A 17,389-nucleotide genomic window follows, 5' to 3' on the forward strand; every position below is an offset into this window, starting at 1 on the left:
CTTTGATGTGGCGCCTCATTAAATGTCTTCTGGAAATCCAAGTACAGTATGTATACAGGCTCCTCTTTATCCACAGCACGTGTTACTCCTTCAAAGGAGTCTAATAAATTGGTTAAATATGATTTTCGTTTCACAAAACCAGGCTGATTCTTCCCGATTACGTTGTGTTTTCCTAAGTGCCTAGCCATGACCCCTTTAATGATCGACTCTAACACCTTCCCTATGACAGACGTCAAGCTAATTGGCCTATAGTTTCCTGTCGTCTTCCTCCCTCCCTTCTAGAATAGAGGGTTAAATTTGCTACTTTTCCAGTATGATAGAACCTTTCCAGAGTCTAGGGAATTTTGGAAAATTAACACCAGCGCACCTACCACCTCATTAGCCACCTCTTTTAAGATCCTAGGATTAAGTCCATCAGGACCTGGAGACTTGTCAGCCTGCAGCTCCATTAGTTTGCTTAGTACCACTTCCCTAGTGATTGTAATTTCACTAAGTTCCTCTCTCCCCTCCATCTCCTGATTTATAGCTTTAATTGGAAATTTTTTAATATCCTCTATAGTGAAGATGGAAGCAAAATATTTGTTCATTTCATCCATTATTTTCTTATTAAGAACATAAGAAATAGAAGCAGGACTAGGCCATTCGGCCCCTTAAGCCTGCCCTGCCATTCAATAAGATCATGGCTGATCTGCCTCAGGCCTCAACTCCTCTTTCGTGCCAGCTCCTCATATAGCCCGCAACTCCCTGATATTTCAAAAATCTATCTACCTCCTCTTTAAATACTTTCAGTGATCTAGCCTCCACAACTCTCTGGGTTAGAGAATTCCAGACGTTCACTACCCTCTGAGAGAAGAAATTCCTTCGCATCTCAGTTTTAATGAGTGTCCCCTTATTCTGTAACTATGTCCCCTAGTTCGAGATTTCCCCACTAGTGGAAACATCTTCTCAACATCTACCCTGTCAAGCCCCCTCAAAATCTTGTACGTTTCAATAAGATCACCCCTCATTCTTCTAAATTCTAATGAATATAAGCCTAACTTGTTTAGCCGTTCTTGATAAGTCAACCCTTTCATCCCAGGAATCAGCCTAATAAACCTCTTTTGTACTGCCTTCAATGCCAGTATACCCTTTCTTAAATACGGGGACCAGGTGCGGCCTTTCCAACATCCTGTACAGTTGTAACAAGACTTCCCTATTTTTAAACTCCAACCCCCTAGCAGTACAGGCCAAAATTCCATTTGCCGCCTTAATTACTTGCTGCACCTGTATGCTAACCTCTTGTGTTTCATGCACAAGAACACCCAGATCCCTCTGTGCTGCACTTTTTCGGAGTCTCTCCATTTAAATAATAGTCTGCCTTTTGATTCTTTCTACCAAAGTGCATACTTTCCTACATTAAACTCCATCTGCCAAGTTTTTGCTCACTCACTCAACCTATCTATATCCCTTATTACAATTAACTCCCAGCCTTACTCTCTAGATGACCAACACTCACTTTTCTTATTTAAATACCTGTAGAAACTCTTGCTATCCATTTTTGCATTTCTAGCTAGCTTCCTCATCCTCTTATTTCTTTCTCCTGATTAACCTTTTAGTCATTCTCTGCCATTCTTTATATTTTGACCAATTATCTGACCTGCCACTCATCTTTGCACAGCTACATGTTTTTTCCTTAAGTTTATTGCGTTCCCTAACTCCTTTAGTTAACCACAGATTGTGGGTCCTCCCTTTAGAATTATTCTTTGTAGTAGGAATATACTTATTCTGGCAAATGAAGTATAATTGCTGTTGTAATTTATTTTCTTCATTCATGGGATGTTAACATCGCTGGCATTTATTGCCCATCCCCAATTGTTCTTCAGCAGCTGGTGGGAAGCTGAACCACTGCAGTCCATGTGGCGTAGGTAAACCCACAGTGCTGTTTGGGAGGGAATTCCAGGATCTTGGCCCAGCAATAACGAAGGAACGACGATATAGTTCCAAGTTAGAATGGTGTGTGACGTGGAGTGGAACGAACATGTGGTAGTGTTCCCATGCGTCTGCTGCCCTTGTTTTTCTAGGTTTTGAGGTCATGGGTTTAGAAGGTGTTGCTGAAGGATCCTTGGCGAGTTGCTGCACTGCATCTGGTAGATGGTACGCCAGGATTGGGCAAACTTTTTGGCCGGAGGACCACACCTGGGCACAAAAGCTCTATGGGGGCCACAAATGCTCGAGAAACTAACAAGTAAAATATAGATAAATTTTGATACTAATAAATGTAAAACTATTATTATGATTGAGATGCTGGTCAGTTAACTGCGATCTGTAGCAAGATTTGTTGTATTTCAGCAGGGAAAATGCTTATTCGCCCACAGATAGAGTTGAATAAAGCGATGATTTTCTGCATCACCTTGCAGATATTTAGATTCACTCCAGGCAGCCTAAAACCTGCCCCTTTTTTCTGGATTGTATTTTTGCTTGGAAGTGGCATCTTAATGTTAGAAAATGTTCTGTTATGTCAGCCCTTCCTGTTATATTCTTGCATTCTCTAGTCTTCCAGCATGCTTGCATCTTTATGCTGGCGAGCAGTTTCTGGGAAACTTGGTTCTTACTTTTTCATAATTACAAAGTGTTAAGGGAACAGTAGATTACAGCCAGAGAAGGTTAAATTAATGTAGGGAAGTACAGTCAATGAGGTGATAGTCAGAACACCATTTGACCTAATCAAGCATTTGAATCTGCCCTGGAGAATCGGCCTTGACTTTTGTACTCAAGTCCTGGAATGGGTCTTCAAGCCAGAACCATCTGACTCAGGCAAGAGCGCCACCAACTGAGCCTCAGCTGTCACAGGATTTCAGTTTTTCCATCCACCCTTAAATGTTTAAAATGCACAGTTTGCCGGGGTCCATCCACCAAGTGTGGGAGGACTTGTTAAAGGGTTACTGAGATTGCTTGTGGAGACCTTCAGTCTTACATACCTTGAGACGTGCTGCAGATATTGTAGTTTTCATGCTTCAATATTTCAATCTCTTACGCATCGCACAATTGTAACTGAAGTTTTTTGCTGGGCTTACAGATCTGCTACCCTCTGTTCTTTGGCCAACTCTCAAATCTGTTTCCTCTAGTTACTGACCCTCTGCTTTTTAAAAATTCATTCATGGGATCTGGGCATCGCTGGCTAGGCAAGCATTTATTGTCCATCCCTAATTACCCTTGGGAAGGTGGTGGTGAGCCGTCTTTTTGAACCTCTGCAGTCATGTGATGTAGGTACACCCACAGTGCTGTTAGGGAGGGAGTTTCAGGATTTTGACCCAGCAATATTGTCCAGGTCTTGCTGCATTTGGACATGGACTGCTTCAGTACCTGAGGAGTCACAAATGGTGCTGAACATTGTGCAATCATCAGCGAACATCCCCACTTCTGACCTTATTTTTTTATGCATTCACGGGATGTGGGTTTCACTGGCTGGACCAGCATTTATTGCCCACCCCTATTTGTCCTTGAGAAAATGGTGGTGAGCTGCCTTCTTGAACTGCTGCAGTCCATGTGATGTAGGTACACCCACAGTGCTCTTAGGAAGGGAGTTCCAGGATTTTGACCCAGCAACAGTGAAGGAACGGTGATATATTTCCAGGTCAGGATGGTGAGTGACTTGGAGGGAAACTTCTAGGTGGTAGTGCTCCCATCTATCTGCTGCCCTTGTCCTTATAGATAATAGTGGTTGTGGGTTTGGAAGGTTGCTGTCTAAGGAGCCTTGGTGAATTCCTGCAGTGCATCTTGTAGATGGTGTCACATCTTGCAGGTGATTGACCCCCAACAACCACTACCATCTTCCTTTCTGACTCATATGGTCAAGAACAACTCTGCTGCTGATGGCCCACAATGCCTCGTGGATGCGCAGTTTTGGGTTACTAGATCTGAACAGTTTCTCCTTATTTACCTAATCAATACCCGTCATGATTCTGAACACCTCTATTAAATCTACCCTTTACCTTCTCTGTTCTAAGGAGAACAAACCAGTTTCTCTCATCCTGCCACTTAACTGAAGTTCCTCATCTGTGGCACCATTATAAATGTGGCTATAAAAAAACTATCATGTGAGAAGTAGACAGCACATACGCACATGTAAAATTTTTCAATGGATTGCAGCTCACCACCACCTTCTCAAGGGCAATTAGCGATGGTCAATAAATGCTGGCCTAGCCAGCCCATATGCCATGAATGAATTAAAAAAATTATAGATATATAAACATTCAAGTGGGCGAAGACACACTTCAGTGTATTACTCTGTCACTGGAAACCTGAAGGTCCTAGGTTCAAATCTTGTATTTACAGCACCCCCACAGTACCAGACCTAAGCAAGAATCAGCACCTTCAGTGAGGTAATGAGGAAAAATGGGGAAACAAAACTATATGAGAGTATTAAAACCTAAATGAAAAATAATTTGATATTTGAAATTACAGTGCATTTTTTTTTACAAGTATATATATTTCAAGACTGCAGCAACCTATGAGCTAATCTTGAATGCGCACATACTTTGCACCGCTCTCATTGCAGCCCCACATGTGCTTGCCTCCTCTAACATGGCAGCCGTGCTTCCCAAGAAACGCCAGCCTCTGACCACCAACTATGGGCCAATTCCAACTTAATTTGTAGTACCTCCATTGGCCTTGAAGTACTTCTGTTGGAGTTTCTAGTGCAGCCATGGCTGGATCAGGAGCTCCCTTTGCATATGGTCCGCAGGGTGTAGTTTGACCAGGACTGTGGTACACACTGCTGCCACTGTGTGCTGGTGATGGAGGAGTGAATGGTTAAGGTGGTGGATGTGGTGTTGATCATTCAAATTGCTTTGTCCTGGATGGTGTTGAGCTTCTTGAGTGTTGTTGGACCTGCATGCATTCAGGCAAGTGGAGAATATTCCATCACACTCCTGACACTTACCTTGTGGATGAGGTTTTAGGGAGTCAGATGAATTATTTGCCGCACAATTCCCAGCCTCTGACCTTCTACTGTAGCCACAGTATTTATGGAGCTGATCCAATTCTGTATTAGATCAATGATAACCCCAGGATGTTGATAGTGGGGGATTCAGTGATGGTAATGCCATTCAATATCATGGGGAGAAGGTTAGATTCTCTCTTGTTGGAGATGGTCATTACCCTGCTCTTGTGTGGCACATATGTATCTTGTCATTGTCACTTATCAGCCCAAACCTGAAAGTTATCTTGACCTTGCTTTATCTAGGCAAAGACTACTTCATATAATCATAGAAGCATCATAGGACAGAAGGAGACCATTTGGCCAATTGAGTCCATGCCAGCTCTCTAGTGCAATTCGGTTAGTCCCATTCTCCCACTCTGTCCCTGTAACCCTGCAGACTTATTTCCCTCAAGTGGCTATCCCAGTTTCCTTTTGAAATCATTGATAATTTCTGCTTCCATCATCCTTGTAGACGAGTTCTGGGTCATTACCACTCACTGCCTTTTTAAAAAAAATTCTTCTTCACATGCCCCCTGCATCTCTTGACCAAAACCTTAAATCTGTTTCCTCTAGTCGTTTGTACCAACAAATAATAGGAACAGACTTTATTTGTCTACCTTATCTAAAGCTGTCATAATCTTGTGCATCTCTACCAAATCTCCCCTCAATCTCCTTTGCACCAGGGAGAGAAACCCCAGCTTCTCCAGCTTATCCTGGTAGCTAAAATTCCACCTCCCTGGAACCATTCTGGTAAATCTTTCTGCACCTTCTAAGGAACCCTCACATCCTTCCTAAAGTATAGTGACCAGAACTGGACAAACTACTCTAGTTGTGGCTAACCAGAGCTTTAAAGCAGCTCAGCATAATTCCCTGTTTTTGCACTCAGTGCCTCTGTTCATGAAATCCAAGGTCGCATATGCTTTGCTAACTACTCTCAATATGCCCTTCCACCTTCAAAGGTCTATGCATATGAACTCCTAGGTGCCTCTGCCACTGCACAGACTTTGGAATTCCGAAACTAAGTCTCTATTGTCTCTCCCTATCCCTCCTGCCAAAGTAAAACACCACACACTTTTGTTATTAAATTCCATCTCCAACCTGTCTGCTCATTCTGCTAGCCTATCAATGTCCTGTCGTATTCAATTGGTATCATCCTCATGAGGAGTTGCGAATGGTACTGTGCACTGTACAATCATCACTGAACATCTCTACTTCCAACTTATGTTGGAGGGAAGGCCATTGACACAGTTGAAGATTATTTGGTCTATGACACTACTTTGAGGATCTCTTGCATGGATGCCCTGGGATTGAGATAATTGGCCTTCAAGAATCACAGCCATCATCCTTCGCTCAGCATGACTCCAACCAGCAGAGAGTTTTCCCACTGATTCCCAGTGACTTAAATTTTGTTAGGGCTCCTTGATGTCGAGGGCAGTCTCGCCTCACTTCACCTCTGGAATTCAGCTCTTTTGCCCATGTTTGTACCTTAAAGTTGTCTGGACTGAGTGGCCCTAGTGGAACCCAAACCAAACATCCGTGAGCAGGTTGTTGCTGAGTAAGTGATAGTGCTGTCGACGACACTTTCCATCACTTTGCTGATGGTTGAGAGTAGACTGATAGGGTGGTTATTGAGTTTCCCCCCCCCGCCCCCCAAATCACATTTACCTTCTTTTCCTTAGGGTCTTTTGATGTCAGTGGCAGTCTCACCCCATTTGACTTGTGGAATTCAGCTCTTTTGTTCATGTTTATACCAAGGCTGTAAAGAGGCCTGGTCTGGGTGGTTCTGGTGGAACCCAAAGCAAACATTGGTGAGCAGCAGAGTAGACTATGGGGCAGTAATTGGCCGGATAGGACTTCTTTTTAGCGGCAAGGCATACCCGGGAAATGTTTCACGTTGTCGGGTGGATGCTAGTGTTATAGCTATATTGAAGCAGCTTGGCTAGGGGTGCGGCGTCTTCTGGCGTAAAAGCCTTCAGTATTATAACTGGGATTCTGTCAGGGCCCATAGCCTCTTGCTATATCCAATGCCATCAAGCGTTTTTTAGCTATGACATGGAGTGAATGGAATTTTCTGAAGACTGGCATCTATGATGGTTTGAACCTCAGGAGGAGGTTATGATGGATCATCCACTCACCACTTCTGAAGATGGTTGCAAATGTTTCAGTATTGCATTTTGCACTGATGTGCTGGACTCTGCCATTACTGAAGATGGGGATGTTTGTGGAACTTACTCCCCCAGTTAATTGTTTAATTGTCCACCACCACTCATGACTGGGCTGCAGAGTTTTGATCTGATCTGTTGGTTGTGGCATCACCTAACTCTATCTATATTATGTTGCTTCTGCTGCTGTGCATGTATGTAGTGTTATGTTGCCGCTTCACCAGGTTACCACCTCATTTTTAGGTATGTTTTGTGCTACTCCTGGCATGCTCTCTGACACTCCTCATTGAAACATGGTTTGTCCCCTGGCTTGATGGTAATAGTAAAGTGAGGGATATGTCAGGTCATGAAGTCACAAATTATGTTTGAATCCAATTTTGCTGCTGCTGCTGGCCCACAGCACCCCGTGGATGCCCAGTTTTGAGCTGCAAGATTTATTCTAAATTTGTCCCAGTGAGAACACTGATAGTGCCATACAACACTCAGCTATGAAGAGAGACTGGATAGGTTAGGGTTGTTTTTCTTAGAGCAGAGAAGGCTGAGGGGGAACCTGATAAAGGTATACAAAATTATGAAGGGCATAAATAGGAAGAAACTCTTCCCCTTAGTGGAGGTATCAATAACCAGGGGGGATAGATTTAAGGTAAGGGGCAGGAGATTTAGAGGGGATTTGAGGAAAAGCTTTTTGACCCAGAGGGTGGTTGGAATCTGGAACACATTGCCTGAGTGGGTGGTAGAGACAGGAACCCTCACAACATTTAAGAAGTATTTGGATGAGCACTTGAAACGCCATAGCATACAGGGCTATGGGTCAAGTGCTGGATTAGAACAGATAGGTGCTTGATGGCTGGCACAGACATGATGGGCTGAAGGGCCTGTTTCCATGCTGTATAACTCCACGACTCTAACACGATAGAGGATTTCCTCAGTGTCAAGTTGGACTTCATCTTCACAAGATCTGTATGATGGTCACTTCTACCAATACTATCATGGACAGGTAGATTGGTGGGGGCAAGGTCAAGCACGTTCTTCCTCGTGTTGCAGGTGATGGGAGAACCAACAAGCCCATTCTGGCAAATATCTCCTTAAGAACTTGACCAGCTTGGTCAGTAGGGTTGCTGCTGAGCCACTCTTGGTGATGGACATTGAAATCTCCCAGTCAGAGTGCCCTTGCTACCCTCGGTACTTCTTCCAAGTACTGTTCAACATGGAGGAGCACTGACTCATCAGTTGAGGGAGAGCAATAAGTGATAATGAGCAGGAGGCATTCTTGCCCATGTTTGACCTGATACTATGAAACGTCATGGGTCTGGATAATTCAGGAAATGTGGCAGCTAATCTGCATGCAACAAGATTTCAGAAACAGCAGTGTGATAATCACCAGAAAATCTGTTTTTGTGATGTTGATTGAGGGATAACCGCTGCTGCTGTTTAAAATGTGGACAGGATCTTTTGCTTCCACCTAAGGGAGCAAGCAGGGTCTTGGTTTAACATCTCACTGATAGTGCAGCAATCCCTAAGTGTCTATCTGAATTTGTGTGCTGAAGTCAGTTGAGTGAGTTTTGAACCCTCCACCTTCTGTGGGTGTGGAGTCACACGTAGACCAGACTGGAATAGGGTGTATCAATTCCATATTTTTTATTAATTGGATTTAAATTCCAGCAGTTCTTCAATGGGATTTGAGCCTGTGTCCCCAGGGCATTAGCCTGGGCCTCTGGATTACTAGTTCAGTGACACTACCACAGTCTCCCCCCACCACCTCCACTCCCCCAACCCCCACCCCCAACAAATGTTTAATGCCATGTGATAAAATGACGGTCTTGGGATTTTATTTTTGCTAATTTTGATTTTCATGTGTTGTAGGAAACTAATGAAATTGTGGCTATCAAGAAGTTCAAGGACAGTGAAGGTACGTGCAACTTGTAAGAATATTCATAAAGAACAAATTTCTGTACTGCCGAATGATCATGTCAAGTTCTACAGCTGGCGATAACTATAAAACAAGTTATTTCCTACGTAATGTGATCAATTTTATAATCTTTCCTGACACATAATATACCTAAACCTTGACATATAGCTTCATATTAACGACCATACAGTAATAACAGTCACTTCAATAACAATAATACTCGTTTCATGGTAACACTTTGCTTTACTCCTCATTATTGCATGACTTCCTGTCTTTTTAACGTTTCTCCCATATTAGCAAGTGAAGCATAGGCTGAATGTATGTTTAACATGCATTGTAATCACTGTCCCATTTAAGTAGCATGCTTTCTTTCTGATGGCAGTTACAGAGATGAGGAGGAGCATGGCCGGTAGGGATTTGAAAACGAATCAGAATTTTAAATTAGAGGCCAATGTAGGTCTGCAAGCACAAGGGTGATTGGTGAACAGGATTTAAGAATTTGAAAAAGTATGAAATAGGAGCAAGTGTCAGATATTCAGCTCTTCAAGCCTGCTCTGCTATTCAGTAATATCATGGCCGATCTGCTTGGACTTGAACATATTCAACGACTGCGTATTCATAGTGGGTACGAGTTAGGATATGGGCAAGTAGAGCTTTGTGTGAGATTATGTTTACAGAGGGTGAAAGGTAGGAGGCTGATCAGATGAACATTGGAATCATGAAGTTTAGAGGTTACAGTTTGAAAGCGACATACTCCAATCACAAACAAGAATCTTCAACTTAAACAAAGTCAACTACATAGATAAGGGGAAGACCTAGCTACATTTCTCATTGCTGGGGTCTCTCACCTTTTAAAAAATATTCTGCTTTTCTATGCTTACTACCAAAATGACATTTCCCCACATTACATGCCATTTGTCATCTTGTTGTCCACTCAGTTAACCTGTATATATCCCTTTGCAGCCTCTTTGTGTCCTTCTCACAGCTTACATTCCTACCAAGCTTTGCATCATCAGCAACTTAGATACGTTACTCACTATCTTTTCCACTAAGTCATTAATATACATTGTAAATAACTGAGGCCCCAGAATTGATCCTTATGGCATTTCACTAGTCAGAGCCTGCCACGTTAAAAATGCCCATGTTTGCCTATGTTTCTGGTGTTTTCATGTAACACTAGCATAAGCAGGCGTGAACTTGCAATGTTGTTTATTGTGGGAGAAACACAGTTGTTTTCATCCTAGTCTGGCTGCAGAGGTAAGTATAGACAAGAGCACAGCATCTGAGTACCACACATTGTCTGGGTCCCTCAGTGGTCGCAGGCGTCAAGCTCCCAGCCAGGGATGTGCTAAAATCAGCTGATCAAAGGTTATGCAAGAGAGCCAGTCAGGGAGGGTCTGTGCTGGGCCACACTGTCAAGTTTGAATACGACCACCTTAATTTCTTGTTCAGAAAAATCTAATTAACATACTACAAAACTCTGCTGTAATCTACCTGGGCATAAACCACACTCTCCTGACAGCTAGTGATGACGCAGCATTTAGTTCTATGACTTGTGTGTGGTCACTGACACAAAGTGGGAAAAAAAAGCAACGCAGAATCAATTTAAATATTTTAAAAATTCACATATTTTGATTACATTTTCTCCCTCAAACTGAGTGGTGATTGTGAGGCCCCGTCCCACCCCCAAGTGGGGCAGAGGGGTTTGGGAAGAGGGGCTGCTAATGTGAGTGAGTGTGTGGGGAGGGGAAACATAGAAAATAGAAAAATAGGAGCAGGAGTAGGTAATTTGGGTGTGTGTGTATTGTGGGGGAGAGGGGATGATTAGAATGTGCGTATGGAGAGAGGCTTCACTGAGTCTTTTGTCACCATGGAATATGGGGAGTTTGGCTGAAACCTACAGAAAATCATATTAATTTTAGTATTGGCTATCCCTCGGTAGTGAGAGTAATTGTCTTCCATGAGTCTGAAGAGGCTGATACGGCCGATTCGGGATCTGCAGACTTAACAGCATGTTGGGCATTTGTTGTCATGTGGGATGTCTAGTCATGTATTATTAGTTCAGTTCATGGCACGTTCTTTTTGCCGTTCCTGATTTTCCTCTTCACTTTGTTGTCTTTGAGTCTCAAAATGCTGGGATCCTTCCCGCAGACACTGCCGCCATCTGGTTCAGTCCAATGCAATGGGGTCTCAGTTTTTTTTTATTCATTCGTGGGATGTGGGTATCACTGGCTGGGCCAGCATTTATTCCCCGTCCCTAGTTGCCCTTGAGAAGGTGGTGGTGAGCTACCTTCTTGAACCTCTGCAGTCCATGTGGTGTAGGTAGTGCTGTTAGGAAGGGAGTTCCATGATTTTGACCCCAACAGTGAAGGAACAGCAATATATTTCCAAGCCAGGATGGTGAGTGACTTGGAGGGAACTTCCAGTTGGTGGTGTTCCCATCTATCTGCTGCCATTGTCCTTCTAGGTGGTAGTGATCGTGTGTTTGGAAGGTGCTGTCTAAGGAGCCTTGGTGAATTCCTGCAGTGCATCTTGTAGATGGTACACACTGCTGCTACTGAGCATCGGTGGTGGAGGGAATGAATGTTTGTGGATGTGATTGGTAAGGGGATCAAAGGTTACGGGGAGAAGGCGGGAGAATGGGGTTGAGAAACTTATCAGCCATGATTGAATGGCGGAGCAGACTTGATGGGCCGAATGGCTTAATTTCTGCTCCTATGTCTTATGGCCAAACAAGCCAGCTGCTTTGTCCTGGACGGTGTCCAGCTTCTTGAGTGTTGTGGGAGCTGCAGTCATCCAGGCAAGTGGGGAGTATTCCATCACACTCCTGACTTATGCCTTGTAGATGGTGAACAGGTTTTGGGGAGTCATGAGGTGAGTTACTTGTCGCATGATTCCTAGCCTCTGACCTGCTCTTGTAGCCACAGTATTTATGTGGCTAGTCCAGTTCAGTATCTGGTCAATGGTAACCCCCAGGATGTTGACAGTGGGGGATTCAGTGACGGTAATGCCATTGAACATCAAGGGATGGTTGGATTATCTCTTGTTGGAGATGGTCATTGCCTGACACTTGTGTGGTGCGAATTTTTCTTGCCACTTGTCAACCCAAGCCTGGATATTGTCCAGGTCTTGCTGCATTTGAACATGGACTGCTTTAGTATCTGAGGAGTCAGGAATGGTGCTGTACGTTGTGCAATCATCAGCAAACATCCCCACTCCTGACCTTATGATGGAAGGAAGGTCATTGATGAAACAGCTGAAGATGGTTGGGCTGAGGACACTACCCTGAGGAACTCCTGCAGTGATGTCTTGGAGCTGAGATGACTGACCTCCAGCAGCCACAACCATCTTCCTTTGTGCTAGCTATGACTCCGACCAGCAGAGAGTTTTCCCCCTGATTCCCATTGTCTCCAGTTTTGTTAGGGCTCCTTGATGCCACACTTGGTCAAATGCTGCCTTGATGTCAAGGGCAGTCGCTCTCACCTCACCTCGGGAGTTCAGTTCTTTTGTCCATGTTTGAACCAAGGCTGTAATGAGGTCAGGAGCTGAATGACCCTGGCGGAACTCAAACTGGGCATTCGGTGAGCAAGTTATTGCTAAGCAAGTGCCGCTTGATAGCACTGTTGATGACCCTTTCCATTACTTTACTGATCATAGAGAGTAGACTGGTGGGGCTGTAATTGGCCGGGTTGGATTTGTCCTGCTTTTTGTGTACAGGACATACCTGGGCAATTTTCCACATAGCCGGGGTAGATGCCAGTGTCGTAGCTGTACTGGAACAGCTTGGCTCGGGGCACAGCCAATTCTGGAGCACAAGTCTTCAGTACTATTGCCGGAATATTGTCACGGCCCATAGCCTTTGCAGTATTCAGTGCCTTCAGCCGTTTCTTGATATCACGTTGAGTGACTCGAATTGGCTGAGCACTGGCATCTATGATGCTGGGGCCTGCAGAGGAGGCCGAGATGGATCATCCACTCAGCACTTCTGGTTGAAGATTGTTGTGAATGTTTCAGCCTTATCTTTTGCACTGCTGTGCTTGGCTCCTCCATCATTGACGATGGGGATATTTATGGAGCCTCCTCCTCCAGTGAGTTGTTTAATTGTCCATCACCATTCACGACTGGAGGCAGCAGGACTGCAGAGTTTAGATCTGATCCGTTGGTTGTGGGATCGCTTAACTCTGTCTATCACTTGCTGCTTATGCTGTTTGGCACGCAAGCAGTCCTGTGTTATAGCTTCACCAGATTGACACCTCATTTTTAGGTATGCCTGGCGCTGCTGCTGGCATGCCCTCCTACACTCTTCATTCCTCCATTCTGAGTCTGGGAAGAGTGAACTCTGGAGTCACTGTCGCCGAGTGAAAAAAAACAAAGAGTGACATCACAGGAAAACCATAAGTTCATTGGTTGGTAAGTAACTGCTAGTTTGAACTACCTATTCTAAATTGATTTCAGATGAAAGGTGACTACTGGGGCCCAGGATCAGAGGCCCAACAGTTCAGCTTCAACTCAGCAGAGAGAGCAAGTTCCAGTTGATTTTAAAAAGTATATTTTGAATCTCTATTCTAACTTGCTTTCAAATTAAAGGTAAATAGGAGAAATATTTTACAGATTGATAAACTAAAGACCAGTAGGAAATTTAAAAACAAATTGAAAAGCTAATTAAATAAAATAGAGATGTAGGGCCAGGCGATGTGATGTAGCTGCATGATGTGGGAGCTGGTTGCCCCCAGTGTGGTTCCTAGTGACCACATCTGTAGCAAATGTTGGTTGCTTGAGGAACTCTGGCTCAGAGTTGATGAGCTGGAGTCTGTACTTCGGACACTGCGACACATCAGGGAGAGGGAGAGTTACCTGGGTGCTGTGTTTCAGGAGACAGTCACGCTCCTTAGATTAACTACCTTAAGTTCGGCCAGTGGTTAGGAACAGGAGGGTGTGACTATGAGTGAGGCAGGTAGAGGGATCCAGGTAGTAGCACTGCAGGAACCTCAGCCCTTGCCCTTATCCAACAAGTTTGAGATTCTTGCTCCCTGTATGGACGAGAGTGGAGCCTGTAGGGAGGTTGAGCAAACTGACCATAGCACCGTGGTACAGGGAGCCATTCAATTAGGGGGAGAAAAGAGAAATATAGTTGTAGTTGGGGATAGTATAGTTAGAGGAATAGATACTGTTCTTTGTAGCCAGGATCGAGAGTCCCGAAGGCTGTATTGCCTACCTGGTGCCAAGGTTAAGGATATCTCATCTGGGCTGCAGAGGAACTTGGAGTGGGAGGGGAAAGATCCAGTTGTCGTGGTCCACGTAGGTACCAACGATATAGGTAGAACGAGGAAAGAAGTTCTGCTGAGGGAATACGAGCAGCTAGGGGCGAAATTAAAAAGCAGAACCAAAAAGGTAATAATCTCCAGATTACTACCTGAGCCACGAGCTAATTGGCACACGGTCAATAAGATTAAAGTGGTAAATGCGTGGCTCAAAGATTGGTGTGGGAGAAATGGGTTTGAATTCATGGGACATTAGCACCAGTACTGGGGAAAGAGGGAGCTATTCCGTTTGGACAGGCTCCACTTGAATCATGCTGGGACCAGTGTCCTGGCGAATCGCATAACTAGGGTTGTAGATAGGGCTTTAAACCAAATAGTGGGGGAGAGGGTTCAGTTGCATGGAAATATAAAAAAATCAAAGTTTAAGGAGAGGGTATGAGTGTAGGTTAGTGATGAGGCTGATTGTTACCAGAAAGTGAAAGGAAGGGACAGAGTGTGTGCACGCCATATTGCACCAAAGAATCATATAAGAGTAGGGAAAATTGACAATAGGGCAAACTTAAAGGTTTGTATCTGAATGCGCATAGCACTCGGAATAAAACTAATGAGTTAACAGCGCAAATAGAGATAAATAAGTATGATTTGGTGGCGATTACTGAGACATGGTTACAGGAGGACAGGTTTCGGAGTTAAATATCCAAGGGTACTCAGTGTTTCGGAAGGATAGGCAGGAAGGAAAAGGAGGTGGTGTAGCTTTGTTATTAAAGGAAGAGATCAGTGCTGTAGTGAGGAATGATATAGGCACTGGAGAGCAAGACGTAGAGTCAGCCTGGGTAGAAATAAGAAACAGCAAGGGAAAGAAGTCCCTGGTGGGAGTAATTTATAGGTCCCCAAACAGTAGTTCAGCAGTAGGGCACAGTATAAACCAGAAAATACTGGGAGCATGTCAGAAAGGGACGCAATAATCATGGGTGATTTTAATATGCATGTAGACTGGACTAATCAAATTGGCAAGGGTAGCCTCAAGGGAGAGTTCATAGAGTGTATTAGAGATTGTTTCTTGGAGCAATATGTTGTAGAACCAACCAGGGAGCAGGCTATTCTGGATTTGGTTTTGTGTAATGAGATGGGATTAATTAATGATCTCATAGTAAAGGATCCTCTAAGGAAGAGTGATCATAGCATGCTAGAATTTCAAGTTCAGTTTGAGAGCAAGAAACTTGAGACCCACACTAGTGTTCTGGAGTTAAACAAAGGTAACTACATAGGCATGAGGGCAGATTTGGCCCTAGTGGACTGGGCAGGAAGACTACAAGGTAGGACAGTTGATGAACAGTAGCAGATTTTTAAGGAGATATTCAATTCCTCCCAAGTAAAATATATTCCAAAGAGGAAGAAAGATGGTAAGAGTGGGAAAAAGCATCCATGGCTAAGCAAGGAAGTTAAAGATAACTTAAAGGCATACCAAATTGCAAAGGTCAGTGGCAGGCTGGATGATTGGGAAACTTTTAAAGATCAACAAAGGGTTACTAAAAAAATAATAAAAAAAGCAAAGGTAAATTATGAAAGAAAACTAGTGCAAAATGTAAAATCTGGTAGCAAAAGCTTCTACAAGTATATAAAAGGAAAGAGAGTAGCTAAAGTGAATGTTGGTTCCTTGTAGGATGAGACTGGGGAGTTAATAGTGGGGAACGCAGAAATGGCAGAGACGCTTAATCAATATTTTGCCTCAGTTTTCACGGTGGACGACACTAGTACCACCCCAATAGTAACAGGTAGTGCAGAGGGTATAGAGAAGGAGGAACTTAGAACAATCACCATCACTAGAGAATAAGTACTGAGCAAACTATTGGGATTAAAGGGTGACAAGTCCCTGGGATCTGATGGCCTATATCCCATGGAGATCTGTTTCTGACACAGCACTTACTGCAGACTTATCAGTGTATTGGAGCTCAATGACTGACGTTGGGGTGTTCTTAGTTTTTGATAGGAGTTGTTCAGATTAAATAGTTTACCGTTCATATGATAAATAAGCCACACTCCAGCAGGGAACTTGTCTCTAGTCAGATGGTGATGAAAGCCAACACACGAGAATAACAAAACAGCAGGAGGTCATGGAATCCCCGCTGAAATATTTTAAGTGCAAAGCAGAGGACCTAACATTATGACTCCAAGCCCTTATCCTACAGATCTGAAATGAAGAGCAAGTCCCGACTGACCTCAAGAACACCATGATTGTGATAAACTCAAAAAATGGGGCAAATCCAACTGTGGAGATTAGAGGCATCTCCCTACTTTCCATTACAGGAAAGATCATTACAAGAACCCTTCTGAATCGATTTATTACACTTACTGAATAACTACTTCCTGTATCTCAATGTGGATTTACGCCATCAAGGGGCATGCCCAACAGGAATTTTACAGGTTATCAACTACAAGGAAAATGAAAACAACAACATCAACCTCTCTACATAGCGTTCTTTGACTTGACAAAGGCCTTCAACTCTCTAAATCATGAGGCACTGTGGAAGATACTGATGAAGTAATGATGTCCTCAAATTCATTACCATCCTTCGCCTGCTTCATGCGAGTGGTGGTCCTTAATAACGGATCCATTGCAGACCCTTATGAGGTTAAGACAGGAGTAAAACAAGGTTGTGTCATCGCTCCAACTCTTCTTTCTCAATGAAATAATAATATTTTTACCAAAAATGCAGGCTGTCATATTTATATATTACTATACATTGATCTATAATATCTGGATTTTAATAATTATATACTGAATATTACAGTGCTGCTTTATTGCTGTTTTGCTTTTAGTATCAGGGTTAATGTTAATTTTCAACAGGTGTGTGTGTGTGTGTGTGTGTGTGTTCGTTCGTTCACAGTGTTACGATCCATTTGGGGACCAATAATTTAGTAACTCAGTTACTTACTGGGATAATAAAGCCACTAGATTCCACTGTTTAAAAAATTACTACAATAAAGTCAATAAAGCAAAGTCAATACTATACTTCAACATACATAATTAACATGCGGTAAACATGAATTAACAGGCAAACTGTGTTTGAAGACACCAGAAACTGCACATTAACTG

At 43.4% G+C, this 17,389-nt stretch overlaps 1 protein-coding gene across 5 annotated transcripts in view; it reads left to right on the plus strand.

Moving 5' to 3' along the window:
- The window catches only part of LOC144691365 (cyclin-dependent kinase-like 5), a 185,586-nt gene that overhangs the window by 68,169 nt on the left and 100,028 nt on the right, over positions 1-17,389 (plus strand). For all 5 annotated transcript variants that reach the window (XM_078559389.1, XM_078559391.1, XM_078559390.1 and 2 more), the window contains exon 4: positions 8,986-9,031. In XM_078559389.1, the coding sequence (XP_078415515.1) occupies positions 8,986-9,031 (46 nt within the window). The remainder of the gene's footprint in view (positions 1-8,985; positions 9,032-17,389) is intronic.

The sequence above is a fragment of the Cetorhinus maximus genome, chromosome 16 (assembly GCF_964194155.1).
Source record: "Cetorhinus maximus chromosome 16, sCetMax3.hap1.1, whole genome shotgun sequence".
Classification (NCBI taxonomy): Eukaryota; Metazoa; Chordata; class Chondrichthyes; order Lamniformes; family Cetorhinidae; genus Cetorhinus; species Cetorhinus maximus.